The sequence below is a fragment of the Mercurialis annua genome, linkage group LG5 (genome assembly GCF_937616625.2).
Source record: "Mercurialis annua linkage group LG5, ddMerAnnu1.2, whole genome shotgun sequence".
Classification (NCBI taxonomy): domain Eukaryota; kingdom Viridiplantae; phylum Streptophyta; class Magnoliopsida; order Malpighiales; family Euphorbiaceae; genus Mercurialis; species Mercurialis annua.
Window position 1 is genome coordinate 8,383,976 of NC_065574.1, and position 20,635 is coordinate 8,404,610.

Here is a 20,635-nt window from a genome sequence, read left to right on the forward strand (position 1 = left end):
GATTTGGCAATCTCCGAACCTTAAATTAACATAAATAATCAAAATTTTATTTTATTCCACTAAATGCCTCAAGCAAAGAATACATATCCAATCAAAAATATATCATATTTATATTACTATATAAAAAACAAAAGCAAATCATGTAATAAGTGACTAATTAAACATCAAACCCAAAATAACAGCTACTGCAGACACTGATACACCAGCAAGCACCTTAGAAGATGCAGAGCCTGGAGGAGAAGTGGTGGGACCCATAGTCCTTGGGTTACTATTCTGGCCTCCGGGTCCACCAGCTGTTGGTGGATCCGATGTAGGGCAATCGGCAGTGGGGACATTGTTTTCCAGAGACGGTGTAGTAGGAGTGGTCGGAGTGGGCGTGGTGGGAGGAGCTGGAGAGGAGCCTGGCGGTGATGAGGAGACAGTGATGGCTAGTTTCTGGCCAAGTTGACAGTGCTGAGAGAATGTACAAATATAGTAGTGATCGCCGGCGGTGGCGAGAGTGATGTTGACAGGTCCGGTGGTGATCAAATCTCCTATAGCGTTTGCATCACTGCATGCATCGAATGATGCTTTCGGAACCCGCTGTACATCGTGAGCATTGGTGGCGAAGTTGAACACTGATCATAAAAAAAACCAAAAAGATTAGAGATGGAATTATATTAGTTCCATAATTTTGCATTCAACATTCTTTAAACATATAATAATTAGATTAATACATTTTAATGAGTTAAAAAAAACATTAAAACAAAACAAACATACGCAAGGTATCTCCAACAGAGAAAGTCTTGGAAGTAGCCCAGTCGGTGTAACCAGCAGCACCATTACTAGGAATAGTCCAACCTATCCCATCTCCAACAACATGCACTGTCTGTGCCCATGCACACTGCATTAAAACAGCCATAACTAAACCAATACCTACGCCATTAATACACCTTCGAATTCCCATTCTTCTTAATAATTTGTATTATCTTCTTCTAGCTGATCTTTATAATATGAACCCGTTAACTGATCTTTAATTTGTACTATATGGTAAGATTTGATTGTAGTTGAGATATATGAGAGTGTTTGCTGGTTTATATAGAGTGTAACAACTAATGGCGGTCTAAATTGTCTGAAGAAGAAGCATATACGTGTTGTGTTGAGTCTTGATGAGTTGAAAATTGGAATGCATGGTAGACTTCATCTTACGTTCCTTTTGGGCCATACACACTTACCAATTCCCTTCACCTTTACTTGGTCTTACATTTATTTTCTTCATTTTTATTTTTAAAGTGTGATTTCCTTTTTATTTATGTAATATATAATTACACAACATTTACATCATTACAAAATTTAAGATGGAGAAATTAATATTTTATTTGATATAAAATGAGCTCTACGAGTCCATACAAATGAATCCCCATAGTTGTATGTGATTTATGAAAAAAATAATTAAGAAATTTAATTTTTTAAATGATTTGTATCTAGTTTGTATAAATTGTAAAATAAATATTTGAAAGTTGAATTAAATAAGGGGTAAGAATTAGAGAGGTTTCTACATCATTAGAAGTCCATGTCTCATAAAGTCAATAAATTAGACTAATACGGTTTGCAACTAAAGATTCTAGAGTTGCTCTTGCTTCAACCAAAAATTGAAGAAAATTTGGTGTTCATTTTATGGAACTTGTAATTTCTTCTAAATTGCGAGACTTCACAATGCAGACAAATAAGACTTCTTAAACAATATTAAAATTAGGAATTTTTCAAAGAGGATTTAAGGTTCATGCCCATAAATGATGGGGGAATTTTTCTAGCTTATATTTTATTTTTAAAAATTTCTTCTATAAGTTATGGAAGACACATTAATAATTAACTGTAGTTTATAATATTAATGGATGGTAGAGTTTAATTATTCAGTTTTGAAACAATGAGAATTTTTTTTTTGTATATAGATACATGATGTGTTTTAAACAGATGTCAACTATATATGAGATGACATTTTTAAATTTTTCATATTCAGATCAATTTCCACTTGAGTCGAGTAGATTCCTTGCGGGAGGCAAAACTCTAATCCTAAATTTTAAACGACTTCATACATGATTACGGTTCGAACCCACTACTTCACTTAAACTAAGAGAACGCCTTACCAACTCACCTATATTTTGGGATTGACTTAAGTAGCAATTTGCCCCTTCAAGTTATAAGCAATGGTCAATTAACATATAAATTAATTTTGTTGGCAAATCAATACACGAACTTGGTGATTATGGGCAATTAGCCCATTTTGGCAAATTAAATTTCCAATTTAAGAGAAAATTAACTTACAAATTGAGGGGCAAATTGCCAAAATGGGCAGATTGCCCATAATCACCAAGTTCAGGTACTGATTTGCTCTCAAAGTTAATTTATGCGTTCATTGCCAATTACTTATAAGTTTAGGGGGCATATTGCCACTTAAGTCTTTTGGGATTAACAAAGAGAGTTTAATTATGTCAAAAATTAGTTTAAAAATTTATGTCTATTTTTAAAAAGACTATGAGATTTTTTTTTATATCTTTTACCTTTCTTTTCCATTGGCAATTTTTTTTGAATCAAGAAATTTTCATTAAGCAAATATTAAAAACAGTTACAAGTATTTGAATGTGTACTGACCTGACATAAAACAGAATGTCTGAACAAGAATTACGCAACATTGTTTGCATCTTTTAATAAATTTAAAAATAAAATAATTATATAATTACTTAGATATTAATTATATATAAAATCACTACATTTATAACTATTTTTAATTTAATCATGTTCTTTAAAATTATTATATAAAATCAACATCTTTTAAAAAATTTAAATCTGTAGCGTTTTAAAATACGATGAATTTTTGCTGACTAGGCAAATAAAAAATGGCGTGGTGAAAAATTATTGTATGGGTCAATTACATATTAAATCAACATATTTATATATTTTTTCAATTTAATTACAGCTTTTAATTTTAAAAATTTATCATAGATTTTAATCTGAAATTCGCTGGATTTAAAACGATGATAAATTTGATTTTTTTAAAAGGTGTGGTTTTATATGACAATTTTTAAAGATGGTGACAAAAATAAAAAAAAAAATATAAAGATAGTGATTAAATATATAATTAATTCATAATAATAAATTATCAATAAAAACATTTCACAATAAACTGTAAAGCTCTTTTTACTTTTTATAAAAAATACAAAGAGATTTTCATAAATAAGAGATATAATAAATTTTTATAAAAAAAAGAGATAAAAGATAACTATCACAAAAAATTAACTATAGTTCTAACTAAATATTTTCATTCTGAATTTAATATAGTCTTTAAAATTTTCATATTAAAAAAATAAAGTTAATTTAAGTTTTTTTTATTATTATTATTTTAACAAAAATATGATCGGGGAGAATTAACGGGAATTAGTTAAGAAGAAAAAAATTCATTTTAAATTATGGCTGACCTTCGAATGATGTACAACGAAAATTGGCCATCTAAGCTGGAACTCACTAGCAATTTAGTTTTAATTATTCAAGAAACAACGAAACAACTAATTAAAAATAGAAAATAGAATTTTAAGGCGCAAATGAATTGGTAAGATGCTTTTTTTAAGTGAGATTGCAGGTTTAAACCGTACACATGTATGTAACCGTTTAAAATTTGGGGTCAAAACTTTACCTTCGATAAAAAACTTATCCGATTTCAGTGGGAATTAATTTGACTGTGAAAGATTTAAAGATGGTGTTTCATTGTTATATACCCCAAAAGGAATAGAGAGTAGAATTGATATTGGCTACCATAAAAATAAGAGTTTTAGAAAGAGCAAACCTAGATAGCTTCAACTACCCCCAATACCAGTTCCATATATTGTATGCATTATAAGGGTGTAACCAACCGATGGAACTAAACTAAACTAAAATTTTAATTTGTTTTAGTTTAGGGTAAATTTAGTTTGATTTTAGTCTTTATTTTAAAAGGTTTTGTTAATTCGGTTTGATTCAGTTTATAATATGAAATTTCTGAATAATCGAACCGACCAAATAATCGAATTATATATATAATGTTACTTTTTAAATTTTTGTAAAAAAATAAGGTATTTTTGTAAATTTCTGTAGGTTTTAAAAACTAATTGCCCTTAAAATTGTATATTAATTCCAAATAAGTTTTAAAAATTTTTACTTTTTTAATAATCAATTTTAATGAAATTTAATTATTCGGTTAACCAAAATAACTGATCGAACCAAAATATTATTTTGGTTCAGTTTCAATATAATTCGATTATAAAAAAATTATGGTATTTCGATTTTAGTTATTTCAGTTCTATTTTGAACCGACCGATACTCACCTTTAGTTTCATATATATGAACCATGTTGCTAGATTTAGTTTGGGTTAGTCCCTTAACTAAGTTAACAAAAAATAAATTAACCAAATTATATTAAAATGTATTTAAATTAAATCATAATCAAATTAAAACATTAAATTCGATAAGTTTTTTGGTTAACCAAATAATAAATTTTATTAACATTCATTATTACCAATTAAATAATAAAAATAAAAAATTAATATCAATGTCAGTTTTTTATTTTATAAGGGGTAAATTTAAAAAAACAACATAAGGGGCAAATTGACATTTAAGGAATATTAAAATAAAATAAAAAAATATTTAAAAATTTTGAAAAAATTATAAAAATTACTCCCTTCGTCCTATTTTGTTTGTTTTATTTTTTATTTTCTGATGTCCTAAAACGATATCACAATTAGATTTTAGACACATACTTTTTTATCCTTAATATTAATTAATAGAGTTTATTGATTAATGTTTATAATAAATAAGTGTGTTTGACTATTTTATATTTTCAATGCGAAAGTTAAATTATTTTATTACTCCTTCTGTCCCATTCTAATTGAACATATTTTCTATTTTAATTGAGCGTCCCATTCTAATTGAAAACTTCTATTTATAGAATAGTTCTCACGCTATTTTTCTTTTTCTACCCTCTTCAATTAATGCATTTATAAAGCATATTTTTAAAAAATTGTGATGCATTTAATATAATGTGAGAATATAAAAATAAACTTATTAAATTTTTTTAAATAATGTGCAATGAGAATTTTCTCAATTAGAATGGGACGGAGCGAGTATATAAATATGATAGGCATTTAATTCTATTTTTAATGCATGAAGTACACTTGTCTTTTTCACTATATAATTATAAGAGTTGATTCCGTTAAAAATCACAATTTTTACACGAAATTTCATTTTAATCATTATTTATTTTATTATATAAATATGATCTTTTGAGGCATTTAATTCTATTTTTAATGCATGAAGTACGCTTGTCTTTTTGATTATATAATTATAAGAGTTAATTCCATTAAAAATCGCAACCTTCACACGAAGTTTCATTTTAATCATTACTTTAAAAGTTGCCATATAAAACCACGACTTTTTTCTTCTTCAAATATATAACTAAATTATTTTTTAGTGTATTAATTTTGTTGACTTGACTCCTGGAATCTGACGGATTTGAAAAAAATAAAAAATGAAAATACATCGAAAAATATAGATTTGATAGATTTGAAAGAAAAAAAGGTCATGGTTTTATATGACAATTTTTGAAAGTCGTGATTAAAATGAAATTTCGTGAAAATGTCGCGATTTTTTTATGAAATTAACGATAATTATAAATCATAACTCAATAAACAAGAAAGATAATGAAGGATATAAAAGAAAAAATGTGTTAATTTTTTTTAATATGTGTAAGAAAAAAAACAAATAGGAGAAATAAAATGGAATGGAATGGAAGGAGTGTTTTGTATATTTACATATAAATAATTTGATCAAGTAATTCAAAAATTTCCGACTGATCAAATATATCATAACTAACCAAATTCTAGAATTATTATTCATCATAATTAAACTATTTTTTTTTTGATAATTAATTAAACTAAATTAATTTATAACATATGAAATCAAATCTCAGCTGGCTATATATAAAATCAAAAATAAAATACTATGAGAAAAGTATATTATAAACAGCTCCTTTGACCTTTTTATTATTTTGTTTTAATTCAATTTCTTGTACAAGAATATGGTACACACATTGCTGAAGACATATGAAAAACCGTCAGCCATATTTTCCCATAAATTAATTAAAGAATTTCAAATTGACATGTTACAAACTAAAATATTAATGAATTCAACAATCTTTAATCAATCAAATAGATTGAAATTGAATTAGAGAAGCTGTTCCACTTTTCACTAATCATGAAGCTGAAAGTAATAGCAGAACTGCTGTACAAGTTGCAAGAACTAATGCCCAAGAAGAACCCATCCAACCAAAAGCTCCACCACCACCCTGTATGCATAACAATATTAGCCATAATATATAAAGATAATAAAAAAATATAAAATTAGGGCGACACTATTCTCATCATAATACTCCTTCCGTCCCATTTTAAATGCATACCTTCAAACGAAGAAGAGATGAGACTGCAGACGAATCTCTAAGTCCGGTGAATCCAATATCGTACGCAATACTCCCGTCAGGCTTAAACAATCCGAAATTCCTCTCGGAAGTTGGCCCCGGCTTCAAATTCTCATTAAACAAAGCAAACACATAAGCTCTAACAGGACTTTTCGGCCTATACGGAGTACCCTTTTTCTTAGTCAGCTTTTTCCTCAAATTCTTGTTATACGTCTTCGCATTTTGCAGATTAGCACCCGCTTCATCATCATCTCCCCGAGACGCCCAGCCAGTTTCCGAAACTATAACTTCGGTTTTACCAAATCCCGCCTTTTCGAGCGCGTAATAAGCTGCATCAACTTGAGCATCGAACATGTTATCATAATGCAGATTCGACTTTGGATCGACAATTCCGGGGTTTGATTTGAAAAGCGCGTAGTTTACGTCGATGTGCTCAGGATCGCTCTTGTAAGCGAGAAACGGGTATGCGTTTATGTAAAATGGCGAGTCGATCTGTGAGAAGAATTGTAGAAGCGGTTTCATGTAAATAAGAACATCTTCTTTGAATACACAAGCCGAAGGTGGATACGAATTGGCGAAAACTGCTTCGGAATGTGGACTCGAAACTTCGATTTTCTTTTCGAGACCGAGTCTTTGAAGCGAAGAGTACACGTTTTTCGTGGCCGGGAGGAGAACTTCCCACAGTTCGTGATCTCCTCCGCCTAAGATTTCGTTTCCGACTGCGATTCCGACGATTTTAGTTCCTGGAAGGAATGGCTCTACGTTGGTTTTGATCCAGTTCATGGTTCGGTCCTCGCCAATGCTCATTTCTTTGAGAAACTCATTGCCGAGTCCGACGATTATGCCGATGCCTGAATTTTTGAAAGCTTTGAGAACGTCTTGATTGGCGTCGTAGATTCTAATGTTGTTAATCTTTGCAGCTCGTAGAAGTGTTACCACACTTGTTGGTGATGGTAAATTGTCTGCTATTCTGCCATAGTTTACTCCATATGTTCCTGTGAATGCCTGCCCTGTCGAAGCTATGATACACAAATAACAAAATAATTTTAGACTCAATTTTACAAAATCAATACCAAATTCCCATTATCTTTTATAAAATATTTTAAGCAAATTCCATTGAATAAGAAACGTAACTAAAAGAATACAATAATCAACAGCTGATATGTGAGTAGAATCATACTTAATTTATATACTTAAGACGACTTGAGTACAATTGAAATTAAATACTTCGAATCAGACTATGATTAGCAAAATTAAAAAAATAGTTAAAATTAATAAAAACGACAAACTTTTGGATTTTTAGAACGACACGATTTCCTTTTCAATACATATCTATCCTTTTTTAAATACATTGATTTGACGGTCGGAGCGGCTCGGGTGTTAAACTTAAAATTTCATATACTAACTAAATGTGATGACATAAAACTAGCTCATTTGAACTCAACAAAACAAAAAGATGCAATGCCTACTTAACTCAATTAAAAATTCTTGAATATAAACTTAGAAATGAAGGAGAAAGGTTCAAAGTGATTACCAATAGAGAAGATGAGAGATGAGACGAAGAGAAGCCTAAGAAAGAAAGAAGAGGAAGCCATGGCTCTAGTGAAGAACAAAAAAATTAGTTCTTAGAATGATAATAAAATTGTTGGTTTTATGGTATTCCATAGCATCACATTTCAAGAAATCCCAAGGGTTAAGAGATTCTTAACCTTAATTGTACAAATCTTGGAAAGGAGAAGATTCTTCAGCTTTACTTATGGATCAAAGAAAATGAAATTTTTTCAAGGGATTGGTATAGATTCTTAACTTTACATTCAAAGTTAACTTTTTTGGTTTCTCCTTTCTATTCCAAGATTCTTTGGTTTGTCCATGCAAATGTTTTTTTTTTCTTTTTCTTGAGAAAGAACCAAGTTTTGACAATATAATATACTTTTCTTTCATAGTTCTTGATTTTGTTTCTGTTATATAGAATAATCCATGCACATTACTTGGTTTTTAGATGTATAAATTAAGCAGAAGAAATAACTTATATTTTATTTTCACTCACCAAAAAACGTTCATCTCTTGATTGTATTTATAAGAGAATGGATTTTGTTACTAAACATTGATGTTTCAATATCTTATGGTTTTGCTTTTCAAATATAAAATGAGTGATCTCATTTTTGTAGTACAGCCTGAAGTTCATCAACAATTTAATTAAGAAAAAAGAAGCATGAGATTCAGACTTCAATCTCGTATAAGTAATGTGCAAAATTAGCCTTGCAAAGTGAGAATATTGTTGCTTAATCCAATTAGGGGTGAGCATTCAGCCGGTTCAGTTAATTTGGTTTTTGGAATTCGGATTACCGAGTGATCTAATGCTCAAAACCAAACCGGCTGAATATGAAATCCTAATCGAACCGACCAAATTGTTAATAAAAATTCAAAATCAAATAGAACAGAATAGGTCGGTAATTTGGTCGATTCAGTTAACACCAAAACATACAAGGAAAAATTTATTTAAAACTTTCAGTTTATTTGGTCAGTTCGGTTAATTTGGATAATTCAAATCTCAAACCAAACCAATAACTGAAATTTTTTAAATTTCAAAATAAATTAAATAGGTCAGTAATTCGGTCAGTTAAATCAGTTGGTTGGATATTTTGCTCACCCCGAAATCCAAATATCCCCGGCTTAAACTCATTTGTCGGGCAAGGGCGAGTTCAGGCGAGGCCTAATCAGACCTATCTCTTGTAAATACAAATTCAAGTCTGATTCAGACATTTTATTATCCAAATCCAGCCATAAACTGAATTTATATGGATTCAAATTGGATTTTTCTTTTCCAAATATACATAAAATTTTAACTAAATATAAAAGTTCAAACCCGTCCTTCAGCGAATAAACTAAACGGCTCAAACTTGAACCGAACATAGTAGCCAAATTAAGTGTTCAAACCCTGACCAAGATGGACGGGCCAGGCGTATACAGAAACCATTGAACAAGTATACTCTAGCTACCAAGTTAACCATACATTAGTTCTACAATGAGCAAGAAAATAAGGGAACGGCAGAAGCACACAATATTAAGTTCAGTGTCTAACCATAATAATTTAGAGAAGTTCAAAGTCTACAATCTTAAGTTCCTGCACAATGTAACAAAAGACTGCAGTCTGCAGCAACTACGACCTACTCTAGTCTTCCTGAGCACCAGAAGCGATACATACTTACCTACATACATTAAATCTAGTATCAACATACAATCAAATCTAGCAACAACGACAACATTGACGTTACAGTCAAACGAGCAATTCAAAAGGTCATCATAAGTTTAGAACTGAACGAGTCAGAGTTATAATAACAGAACCACAACAGATCATGCGCATCTAAATCAACAGCTCACAGGAGCAGCAGAATTTGGCGGGGCATCAGCTCGATCTGGTTGGTTAACCTTACCATTTTCTGTAAGTCCTCCATCAGCTGTCATGGATATTCCACCTACAGGGATGCTGTACTTGGCATCTTTCTCCTCTATTTCAGATTTCTCTTTGGTGCCCTCCTCGGAAACAGGGACTGTTCCGTTAGAATTCTCTTTTTCTGCTCCCCCATTTGCTTCGACAGTTGCAGCTTCTGGAATAACTTTCTTGTAACCTGGGTCTTTCTCCTCCACCTCAGTATGTGAGGCCTTTTCGGCAGCACCTTCACCAGAACCAGCTTCTTCGGCGGGTTTGTCCAATGCTTCCTCTGGCTTTTCCTGCTCCTTAACTTCCACTGCATGCTGAGGATCTTCGGCACCTGCCTTGTTTTCACCAGCATTCTCTTCTACATTCATGTCCTTGTTTTCACCAGCATTCTCTTCTACATTCATGTCCTTGTTTTCACCAGCATTCTCTTCTACATTCATGTCCTTGTTTTCACCAGCATTCTCTTCTACATTCATGTCCTTGTTTTCACCAGCATTCTCTTCGACAATCATGTCCTTGTTTTCACAAGCATTCTCTTCGACATTCATGTCCTTGTTTTCACCAGCATGCTCTTCGACATTAATGTCCTTGTTAACTTTCTCTTCGACAGCAACTTCTACACTGACATCAGCGCTCTCAGTCTGGCCAACTTCTCCTTCTTTGTCTCCTTTCTCAACCGGATTTTCCTCGAGAACATCATTCTCTTTTCCTGCCTCTTCATTTTCCTTCTCAACTCCCTTTGCGTCTTGCATTTCGACTTCCTTTTCTCCTTCGCCTTTTTCAGGAGCAGAATCTTTTTCCTCCTTACTCTTCTTAGAACCTGAAGATGAATTTCGGCTTCGCTTCTTTGCAGGCTCCTTCTCTGGTGTTGGAGTTGCTTTGACCTTCTCACTAATTCTTGCAGATCTCCTAGGGGTCTCGCCAGTACCCCAATCAAATTCAGCAATTGGAGGATTACCAGGGTGTGATTTTAGGTACTGTTCCAATTGTTTCCTGCCATTGATCTCTTCCCCAGTCGGAGCAATGAACATGATTTCACTCTTCCTTGGTGTACCAGCAGTCTTTGGGAAGTACTGTGAACAACAAAACAAGATACGTGTCATGCAACAAGAAGCACGCACTAGAAAATAAAAAGTACCTCATCGAAAAAGCATGAAACGAGAAGATCTAATTTTCTGCCAGAGGTCACATAATCTATCAATTGCACCATAAGCATCACAAGATCATGAAAATTAGCTCCTGCTGCTTCTATATTTCGTGGAATCGACAATATTGAACAGTATCTGCAGTCATCATTCTCAATCTATATGACTAATGACTTATGATTGCCTTAAATCCTGGCTTTTCCAGAAATTAACAAAACAATCTGTTGCTATTCTATGTTGATCAATATGTACTCAACCTGCACCTCCCTATCAAATTAAACAAAGCATTAACTACCTTAAAGTACTTGCCATAAAAAAATTTAACTGAAGTTTCAGTATTCTACACTATCAGAGTCCACCACGTAGTTAAAACTCATTAATATTATCTCCCGCCGAAATGTTATCATCTGAAATCATATCAGATTACTATCAAACATAAGCAGAACCACCCAAAAATATGTTCAGAAAAATGGCAGAGTACTTCTCCCATCCAGAGCACTATCTAGCCATTTTGTTGCCCTAAGTGCAATTCATTAAGAGGAGATAAAATGAATTCAAAACGCACTTTACATTTGTTCAATGGGCTATAAATAAATGACACATTTTTGATAACCTTGAGCCAAGGTACCTGTGGTAAGTCTTCAGGGCGGTCTCATTGCATCATTGTTGGCGTGTTCTATCTTGTTTGTTACAAAAGGAAATGAGCAGGACAACTTACCATCTTCAATATCCCCATAGGATGTCATCAAAAAGATACAGACAAAGCAGGGTTATTTTAGGATGATGCATGACAATAACAAAAACTCAATGTGAACCAGCCAAAATTGACGCGCCCATGACCCAAAATTGACTCAATTTATACGGGAACTTTATGATATGACCTAAAATTATATCCATGTAACCAGAATGGCACCATCAGCATGTATAGATGCATAATAGCTTAAAATCCTCATGCATCCTTTACAGGAACTATAGTATATGCTTAAAGATGCAAACTTTCAGGTGGAATTCAGTGTCATATGTATTAGGTCCTAGGGAACTTGACCCAAGACCAAAATTGTAGTCCAAGCAATGTCCAGGCGTCAATTACAATTGACGTGCATCTAGAGGAAAAGACAAATATTCCTTCCCAGACACAAAACAAAACAAGTTACAATGTCGATGGATGAAAGGGAAGTGTCCGAGTCATTCGACCGAAAATAGTGCAAAAACCAGCATCAATAATGGAATTCGGCAAAAAAAATTCAGCCGGCACAATCACATGTCACTAGTGTAAAACTATCTACGATTCCAGCCATTTATTATTAGAAAATTGGGCAAATCATAACTTCCAAGAAGAATAAAAACATAAAATCAGAGAGGGAGCTTACAATCATAAATTGCAGTGAAGAATGACATTCATATTTCACATAACTTACCAAACAAAACAACGGTCTCCACAAATAGACCTGGCTAACTCTTCTCTTAATTAAACAATCCCTTTTTTTAAACAAAGTCTTCTATGAAGCCAATAATCATTTATCAACTCTGTCACCGGAGACCAAAAGTGAGACAAATCACTCTATTTGGCAGCACTCAAATACTCAATTAACCCTTCTCTTGCCGCCTCCGAGATTTATATTGCTTGTTAAGTAATTAGTTATAAATGACATGGATTAGTTCTAAAAAGAATGGTTTAAATCTTCATTCACTCTGCTGGATCGCCTGAGTACTAAGAGAAAAAAAGGTAAATAGGAAACAGATATAAAGTTACCCACTTTTTAAAGAGGTGGGATTCACCCATATCGTAACAGAAGCTATACAGAGTAATTTGTACACCTAGAAGCAGGGGAGATTCTTCATCCCAGAAATCTATATTCAGAGCGATGACGATGAATGGATTACTATATGCACAACAGTTTAAATGGTACAAGTTCAATTTACTATATTTATTTTTATATCTGATGTTCTCCATAATCACATAATACAGCTACTCCAACTCCGGAAATACTAGAGACACAATGCGGCAGCAGAGTTTGCAGCAACTTAGAATAAAAATACCGAAATGGTAAGCCCTAAAATTACTTGTCTAAGTAAGAAGTTAAAGCAAAATAATTAATTAATAGAGCCACAACCCTAAAACAAAACAAAAAAATCCCTCTGATTATTCAAAGAAACTAGCAGAGATATAAAAATAAAACCTTATTCATAGTAGAACACTAACTTGAAGTGTATTTGCCTTGCCAATTAATTAACCTAAAATAACTTATCAAACCTAAAACTTTCTAGAAAAGGGAATCAAACAAATAAAATTGGGGAATTTTTAACCCTACCTAACTTGCACATAACCTCTAGGTCCTCAAGAAAACATGTCTACAAACCCTAAAAAGAATTACTGCAAAACTACCAAATTGCACTAAAAACCCTAAAAAAATAAATCCAAAAAACCAATTATACAACTTCCAATTATTACAAGATAAAATTTAAAACATGGCAAACAAAGCCTAAACCAAAACATAACTGTACCTTAAGAAACAAGATAAGTAGACAAAATTCCTGATCAGTGTAAATTCAAGTACCAGGAACCAAAAAAACATTAAAAACAACAAAACAAGCAAAACCCAGAAATAAAAATCTTATCTTTAAACTAAATCACAAGGCTGACAAATAATTGAGCAAAACCAAAGAACTTTAAACCACTAAAATAGTAAAAAAAAACAAAACTTTGAAAGAAAAAAACAAACCATTTTCTTCCAAGCAGAAGGCGCTGGTAGCTCAACAGAAATAACTTCCATCTTCTCTGTCTCACCGGAAATAATGAAAATACAAAAAACACGAACTCAAATAACTGTTCCTTAATTTCTTCAAAGACTCTAAATTTGTAATAGAAGATTATTTGTGGGTTGTTGTGTGTGGCGAAGAGAAGTGCATAAACCGTTGAGAGACTGGGTTATGTTAGTTGTCCTTATGTTTCTCTTTCTATATTTATTAACTTTTTTTCTCACTATATTATTTATTTTTGGTAATGTTTTCAGTCTGAAAAAACTGTTCGTAATCTTGTACCGAAGATAATGGCACGTTTCTATTTATTTTGTCTTATCTGAAATTAGTGAAATCCTGAAATCAAAAAGAAAAATTGATTTTTAATAATGTGTGCTTCTTTTTTTATAAGAAAATAAAAAAATGTTAACGTGTAAGAAAATATTTACACGTGTCAAGCTTTGAGTGGATATTCTCAAAATGTGTGATTTTAGGGGCAGGTGCTCCAACTAACATGGAAAAATAATTAATTTTTATTTTTACAATTTATAGCTCAAATTAATTTTTTAATAAAATTCTAATTTTTTAAGCCTAAAGTTTTTAAGATTGTAGTATTTACTTTTATGGCAGTTAGTTTTTGTTTTACATGCGTTTTTGTGGTAATTTTTTAGAATATATATTTCGATAATTTATTTATATTTTTATTTGTGAGTTTTTTATTTTTTTTCTGACTTTGTTATTTACGATTTTTTTTAATTTCATAAATACTTTTTTTTGATTTTGGAGTTACACCCAATTTCGGTTTTTGATTTTTTGGTTAGGTCGACCAAACCGACCGAATCGACCGTTTGAACAGCCCTTCAGTTTTTAATAATTTATTCTTTTTTATAGATTTTTTCCTGGAATTTTTTTTATTTTTTTATCGTATTTTTATAGTGTAACAATAATGTATATATATTGTTTTTATGGTGTTTTTATAATGTATATATAGTGTATATATAGTGTATTTATGCCGTTTTTATATTATTTTTGTAGTCTATATAATAAAAACACTGCAAATACACAATACACAGTGCAAATACACCATAAACACTGCAAATGCACCATAGATATTCTAAAAAACGGCAGAAATACACCAAAAAATATAGATATCCCGAAAACACCAGAAACACACTATAAATACACCAAAAATATACTGTAACGTAAATATGTTATAAAATCACTACAAATACACCATAAATTAATTTGTTCTTTACAAAATCAGTAGCAATAAACAAATATATAAATAAGAGAAAGACAAAATAATTATATGAAAAATAGAGCAATTTTACAAACAAAAAAATTATAGATCTACAATAAATTTACAAAATGTTTAAATCATCACAAAAAATAAAAAATTATACAAATCTAAAAACGATGTCGAGAAATTCATAGCGCGAACGGAAGAGACGAACGGACTAGCACGAACGGAAGAGACGAACGAAAAACGACTGGAAACGACGAAAAATCCATTGGAAGTAGACGACCGGAAGCGCGAACGGAAAAACGAACGAAAAAGACGAACGGAAAAACAACCAGAAGAAACAAACTGAAAATCAAAAGAAAAAGAAGAAAAAAAGAAGAGAGTTTGAAAGAGAAGAGAGAGAACAAAGAGAAAAAAATAGCTATATAAAAATTTAATCTAAAACGAAATAAGTCTACTATGTAAAAGTTTAACATAAAATGAGATAAGACTACTATTTTATATAGTTATATTGATATTATTACGATAATAAGTAGAAATTTTTAGTAGTTGTATTTGATTTTTGTGAGGGCTAACGATTGTGTTCTAATTTACTCCTATTTACTAATATGAAATTCTTTTATGAATTTTTTATTATTTTTTCTATCAAAATTCATGCCTATTTTGGGTGTTTTTCCCCCTTTATGGGTGTTTATATCATATAAATAATTATCATTATATATGGTTTTTTATTTCTGTAAGAGAGATTTCTCAAGTAGTCCCTCTAGCATCCTCGACTGTTTGATTGGACCCCTCCATCATCAGGTTATTTTAGTTTTAATTTGAGTCAGGTATAGCATTTAATATGGATTGCTCAGAAGATTTTGACATCTCAACTCTATCATTTGTATAAAACTACAAGGCGATGTTAAAAATTAGAAGTTTCGAATGGTACGCTTTTTTTTATTTTTGTATTAAAATTATATAATATTTGTTACAGTCCGTTTAACAAAATTGTTCATATTATGTTTTTATTTTGGTTAAACGAATGTTTGGATGGTTCATATAGTAGCCGTTAAGTCCATATATAATTTTATTTATAAGAATGGCTCATTGCTTTCATAGAATAGTCATTTTTTTCTATTGTTTATATATTGTTATCTTTGAAAAAGAAAAAGAAAATGGGTAGTTTTATCTCTTTTATTTATATAAAATGCAAAAACATAAAATGTTAGGATTTTATTTGAATTATTTTGAAATGTTTGAATTTAATATGCCAATACATGTATTTAATATGGTTGTCACGTACGCACAAAGTTGCCGGAAGACGGTTTGGCTATAAATTGTAAAAAAAATTAGAGTTTATTTCATAACATTTTGAATATTAAAATTAAATCGTTATAAAAATAAAATATTGGAATTTATATATGCAATATTCGTTGGAGATAAAAAGTTATTTAAATTAAAAAAGGGTTTTATTATATCGTCAATTTTTTTTTTAAAGTTAGAATCATTGATGAAGATTAAATTACAACAAGTGAAAGTCATATAACAAAAGTCATATATATGATCTTTCTAATTCTGAGATAATAAATAATAAGCAACAATTCAAATACAAGCTATAAAAAATCGAAAAAATAGAGAAAAATCTAAATTTGAGTCCCGAAACTTAAACACAACGATTCGTTGAGCGGGTGTTAGATGATTCCTTTTTCCGATTTGCCCGTCGATCCGCTTGATCCGTTGAAACCTACTATTTCCGATCTCCATCTTCATTTAGATCCTAAAGAGATAGATCTACAACCTCACCATTTTTTAGATCTACAAAAATTTGGATCTAAAGCTCAAACAAACACTAAATATTCTTGAGGATCTAAAAAATATAAACAAAGAAGGGTATAAAAGACCTTATTATTTCTTCAAATGAACAAAATAAAGACCCAAACCAAAACTAAAATTTTAACAAGGATTTATTGAAAGCAATAGAAGATCTATAATAATAAGTATTATGGGCGGAGAGAAGATGATTTTTCGGCTAGCCGGAAAGATCATCTTCTCCCACCCTTAAACAAGTGAAGAAGATGAGAGTTCTTTTTAGAGAGAAGGGAGAGAAAGATTTTAGAGAGAGAAGTCTTTTTCCGTATATCGTCAAATTCACTTGAACTTAAAAAATGGTAAAGCAATTCATCTGAAGAAAAATATATGGTAAAGCAATTAATCAATTAAACTAATAGCATTAGTGAAGAATCAAAGATTATTTTAGCATCTTGAAAGCGTATAGATCCAAGGGCTGAGCTACGTTGACCATGAAGAGTGCCACATTGCTATATTTCCATATTTGAAAATTCACCAACACAATTTTTAAGTAATTTTTGGAAAAAGTACTAGTAGCTTTGCCATGACATTTTATTTTTATCTCATGCTCTAGAGTTTTATTAAATTTTCATTCACATCCTTGGATTGACAATATCATATACTTGTGTTTAATTTAGTGTTATTTGCATATTAAATTCTAATTACCATAACAGTCATGAATTCAGCTTAAAACTTATGTTTTAGGGTGTTTAATTTAGTTTTAGACATACTTCAATTTTAGTACATTTCAGAGTGTTTCCTTGTGTGTTTGACCTATTTTTGAGCTGTTTTGCATGTTTTTCGAGCCTAAAAAGTTGCTCATCGGACCAAGCCAGGATTGGCGCTGCCGCCATTGAAATTTAGCGTCGGCACTAATCAAACTAGCGCCATGCCTTTATTCCCATAATGTTCTCAGATCTTCGATTCGTTGTTCCAAACTTATTTTCATGTTTTTGGGTTTGTTAGAACTCAGAATTAGGCCTTGTTTGAACCCATGTGTACATAATTAGTTCTAGAATCGTAATATGTGTTGTAATAGGCCTGTTCAATTGCAATCGTTCACTTTAAACCTTTTGTCCTCGTGGGATCGACTTCCGACTTTCGGATTACTACAAGTTGGGTTTTACACCAACAACAACACCAACATTCAAAACGCATCAAGTGCTAGCCATTCCGGTTTACAAGGTTTAAAAATATTCTAACCTTGTATGTTTATCCTCTACGTAGTGTGCAGTGTGTTGATAATATTTTATAGCTTTCCAAAAACATGACAAATCCAATCATTAGCAGGTTAAAGGAATAATCACGTTAATTTAGTAATCAAATCCAGCATGTCCAACAAAAATTCACCTAGAGATCATAGGATTACCACGAAAATGTAAATAGAGGTTGTATAAGATATTCAAGATGACTAATAATAAAATCAATCATACCTAGAAATCTAATTTTAAGCTTTATGCAGGTAAAATGAACCAGACCAGCCATTATCTGATACATGATAGAAACCATCAAGGTTAGATGTATGTTTAGTAGTACTTGCTACTTATCCCACATGTTTGATAGAGTCATTTGCGCGTCTATATGGGTCATGTTACCGTTTTTATACGTGTTATTATAGTGTGAATTGCATGAATGTCAAGATAGGAATAATGTAATCGATAAGTTAAGTACACGAGTTTCGGTAGATTTTCATGAATCTAGTCTTTCAGTCGGGCGTACGGAAATCTGACCCATAAGCGAGTGAGGTTATCCAGTTGGTGGAAAAATATCAGAGTTAGGTGACAACTACATATTTTCAAACTTTTTCAAAATAGAGGTCAATCATAAATTTGAAAAAGCGGTTTCCGAATTCCGTTCCGCTTACAATATTGTAATTAATTGTCTATTTCATATTAAATTATATAAATTTATTGCGTTAGAAATTTGAATTAATATATCTAATGAATAAAAAAACTCAAGAGATTACAACAAAAGAATCTCAATAGATTTCAATTATAAATAATATCTCTATAAGTTAGAGAGAGAAAATTTCCTAGAGAGCCAAGGTTCGGTTTTCTTCGATCTTGAGCGTAGGAGACGGTGATCTTCGGCTTTTAGCCGGTAATCATCGTCTCTTAACTCATTTTTTGCTATGTTTGCGTTAATTGTTGAATAAATTGCTACGTTTTTTTGGAGAATTGTGTGTTTTTCTGGATGTTTTTGTTCGGTTTCAGTTTTGTTTATCCAGATCCTTGACTCGTTCAAGACTTTTCAGTGTTTGTTCAACCTTCATTTTCACGTTCTTGAAGATTCAAGGCTTTCTTTTCATCGTTCAAAGTATCTTATCAGCGGAACAAGTGGTTAATAGAAGTTATGGGGTACGATTGGTGACAGGAAATTCTTTACACTTGAATTCATCCTGTTTTTAGTCACCTGTTAAATTTGTATCTTTAAATTTCTATTATTGTTTCGTTTCTTTTTGTAGATCGATTGTAGGGTTCAGATGTTTTTTATATTTTTGTAATTTGATCTACGATGTACTTCGACGGTAGGATGTAATTTGTAAATTTTATCAATATTACTATTTTTTGACAAAAAAAAAATTATAAATAATATACTTTTTCACTAAAAAAATTTAAGGGGATAATGCAGTAACTCTCTATAGATAGAGTGTAGTAAACACGCCCTGAAAAACTTTATGCTGTTCTGAGATTCGCATATTTGACGTATGATATACGCGGCAAGTAGTGAGAGTGAGATTTAGTAAGTAGTAGTGGAGAGTGGACCTCGTTTGATAGTGGCTTGTTTTTGCAAGAAGCGGATAACGTTTATTTATTTTATTTTTTGGGTAAATATTTGAAAAGCCAATAAATTGGATTGAAATGTGGAATTGGGGTCCGGAGGGGAGCGTGAGAGAGTGGAGCCATACGATACGCGCACATGATGAATAGAATGACAGAACCACCGCACCTCTACCTTACCTTACGCCACGTCTTTATGCTCGAGTCTCTTCTAGAACCTCTCTTCTCTAATTGACTAATTTTAATTGGCAAAAAGCAAATTTAGGTTCCTAAACTATTGTCTTCTCTTTAATTGGATCCCTCTACTTTTATTAATCAAAATAAAATTTATATGCTTTAAACTCAATATGTACTAGTCCTTCTATCACAAAAATTAGTTGCATGTATCTACGCACTATTAGCGTAATTGAGATAATATTTTTATTCATTATTTTAATTTGAATTTTTATATTTTTATCTTCGTTGAAAATAAATCTTTTAATGAATTTTTTTAATTTGACTAAATATTTTATGACGAAGTGATCTAATGTCTATAAAATAAAAAGTGTAAATTCTAACTCTATACGAATTATAGTAAAGAGACACAACACAAGTCAAAAAAAGTGTAACAACATAAACTTTGATGAAAATTACTGATGTGAAAGTATGAGAGTTTCAATTGGCAACGTCAGCAACACATTAAAACGCGTAGTTTTTTTATTCACGTGTTCATTTACAAATTTTAAATGTTCTGTAAATTAATCACAGACTTCAATTGATTGATTTACTGGTTAGATTTGAATCAATTTATTTTTCAATATATTATAATCTGTATTTAGTTTCAAATGAAGCATAACATGCCCACAAGGTCTAGTCTAAATGGCTAATGCATTCCAGTATATTTATAAGGTTTTGATTTCAAATTTCAGTAGAGCCAATTGTTTAATGTCACTTTAAAATTTGTAAAATCTAACTACTAACCACTAACTGCTA

The 20,635-nt window shown here is 31.2% G+C and overlaps 3 protein-coding genes across 4 annotated transcripts; all 3 read right to left on the minus strand.

The window, feature by feature from the left end:
- Positions 1-25: 25 nt before the first annotated feature.
- Positions 26-1,055, minus strand: LOC126682501 (cucumber peeling cupredoxin-like). The gene is made up of 2 exons (XM_050378217.2): positions 760-1,055; positions 26-617 (listed from the first exon to the last, which is right to left on the minus strand). The coding sequence occupies exons 1-2, from the start codon at positions 944-946 to the stop codon at positions 154-156; spliced, it is 651 nt and encodes a 216-aa protein (XP_050234174.1). The 5' UTR covers positions 947-1,055; the 3' UTR covers positions 26-153.
- A 4,966-nt stretch (positions 1,056-6,021) lies between these two features.
- Positions 6,022-8,119, minus strand: LOC126680818 (glucan endo-1,3-beta-glucosidase 14). Its single transcript, XM_050376035.2, has 3 exons — positions 8,016-8,119; positions 6,464-7,500; positions 6,022-6,352 (listed from the first exon to the last, which is right to left on the minus strand). Exons 1-3 carry the CDS (start codon positions 8,074-8,076, stop codon positions 6,260-6,262), a joined length of 1,191 nt encoding a protein of 396 aa, XP_050231992.1. The 5' UTR covers positions 8,077-8,119; the 3' UTR covers positions 6,022-6,259.
- A 1,426-nt stretch (positions 8,120-9,545) lies between these two features.
- LOC126680817 (methyl-CpG-binding domain-containing protein 11) lies at positions 9,546-14,053 on the minus strand. 2 transcript variants are annotated; one of them, XM_050376034.2, is made up of 3 exons: positions 13,792-13,809; positions 11,697-11,789; positions 9,546-10,996 (listed from the first exon to the last, which is right to left on the minus strand). In XM_050376034.2, the coding sequence occupies exon 3, from the start codon at positions 10,952-10,954 to the stop codon at positions 9,851-9,853; it is 1,104 nt and encodes a 367-aa protein (XP_050231991.1). In that variant the 5' UTR covers positions 10,955-10,996; positions 11,697-11,789; positions 13,792-13,809; the 3' UTR covers positions 9,546-9,850. The 2 variants fall into 2 exon arrangements, with proteins under 2 accessions (XP_050231991.1, XP_050231990.1); XM_050376033.2 differs by lacking the exon at positions 11,697-11,789 and having other exon boundaries at positions 13,792-14,053.
- Positions 14,054-20,635: the final 6,582 nt, after the last annotated feature.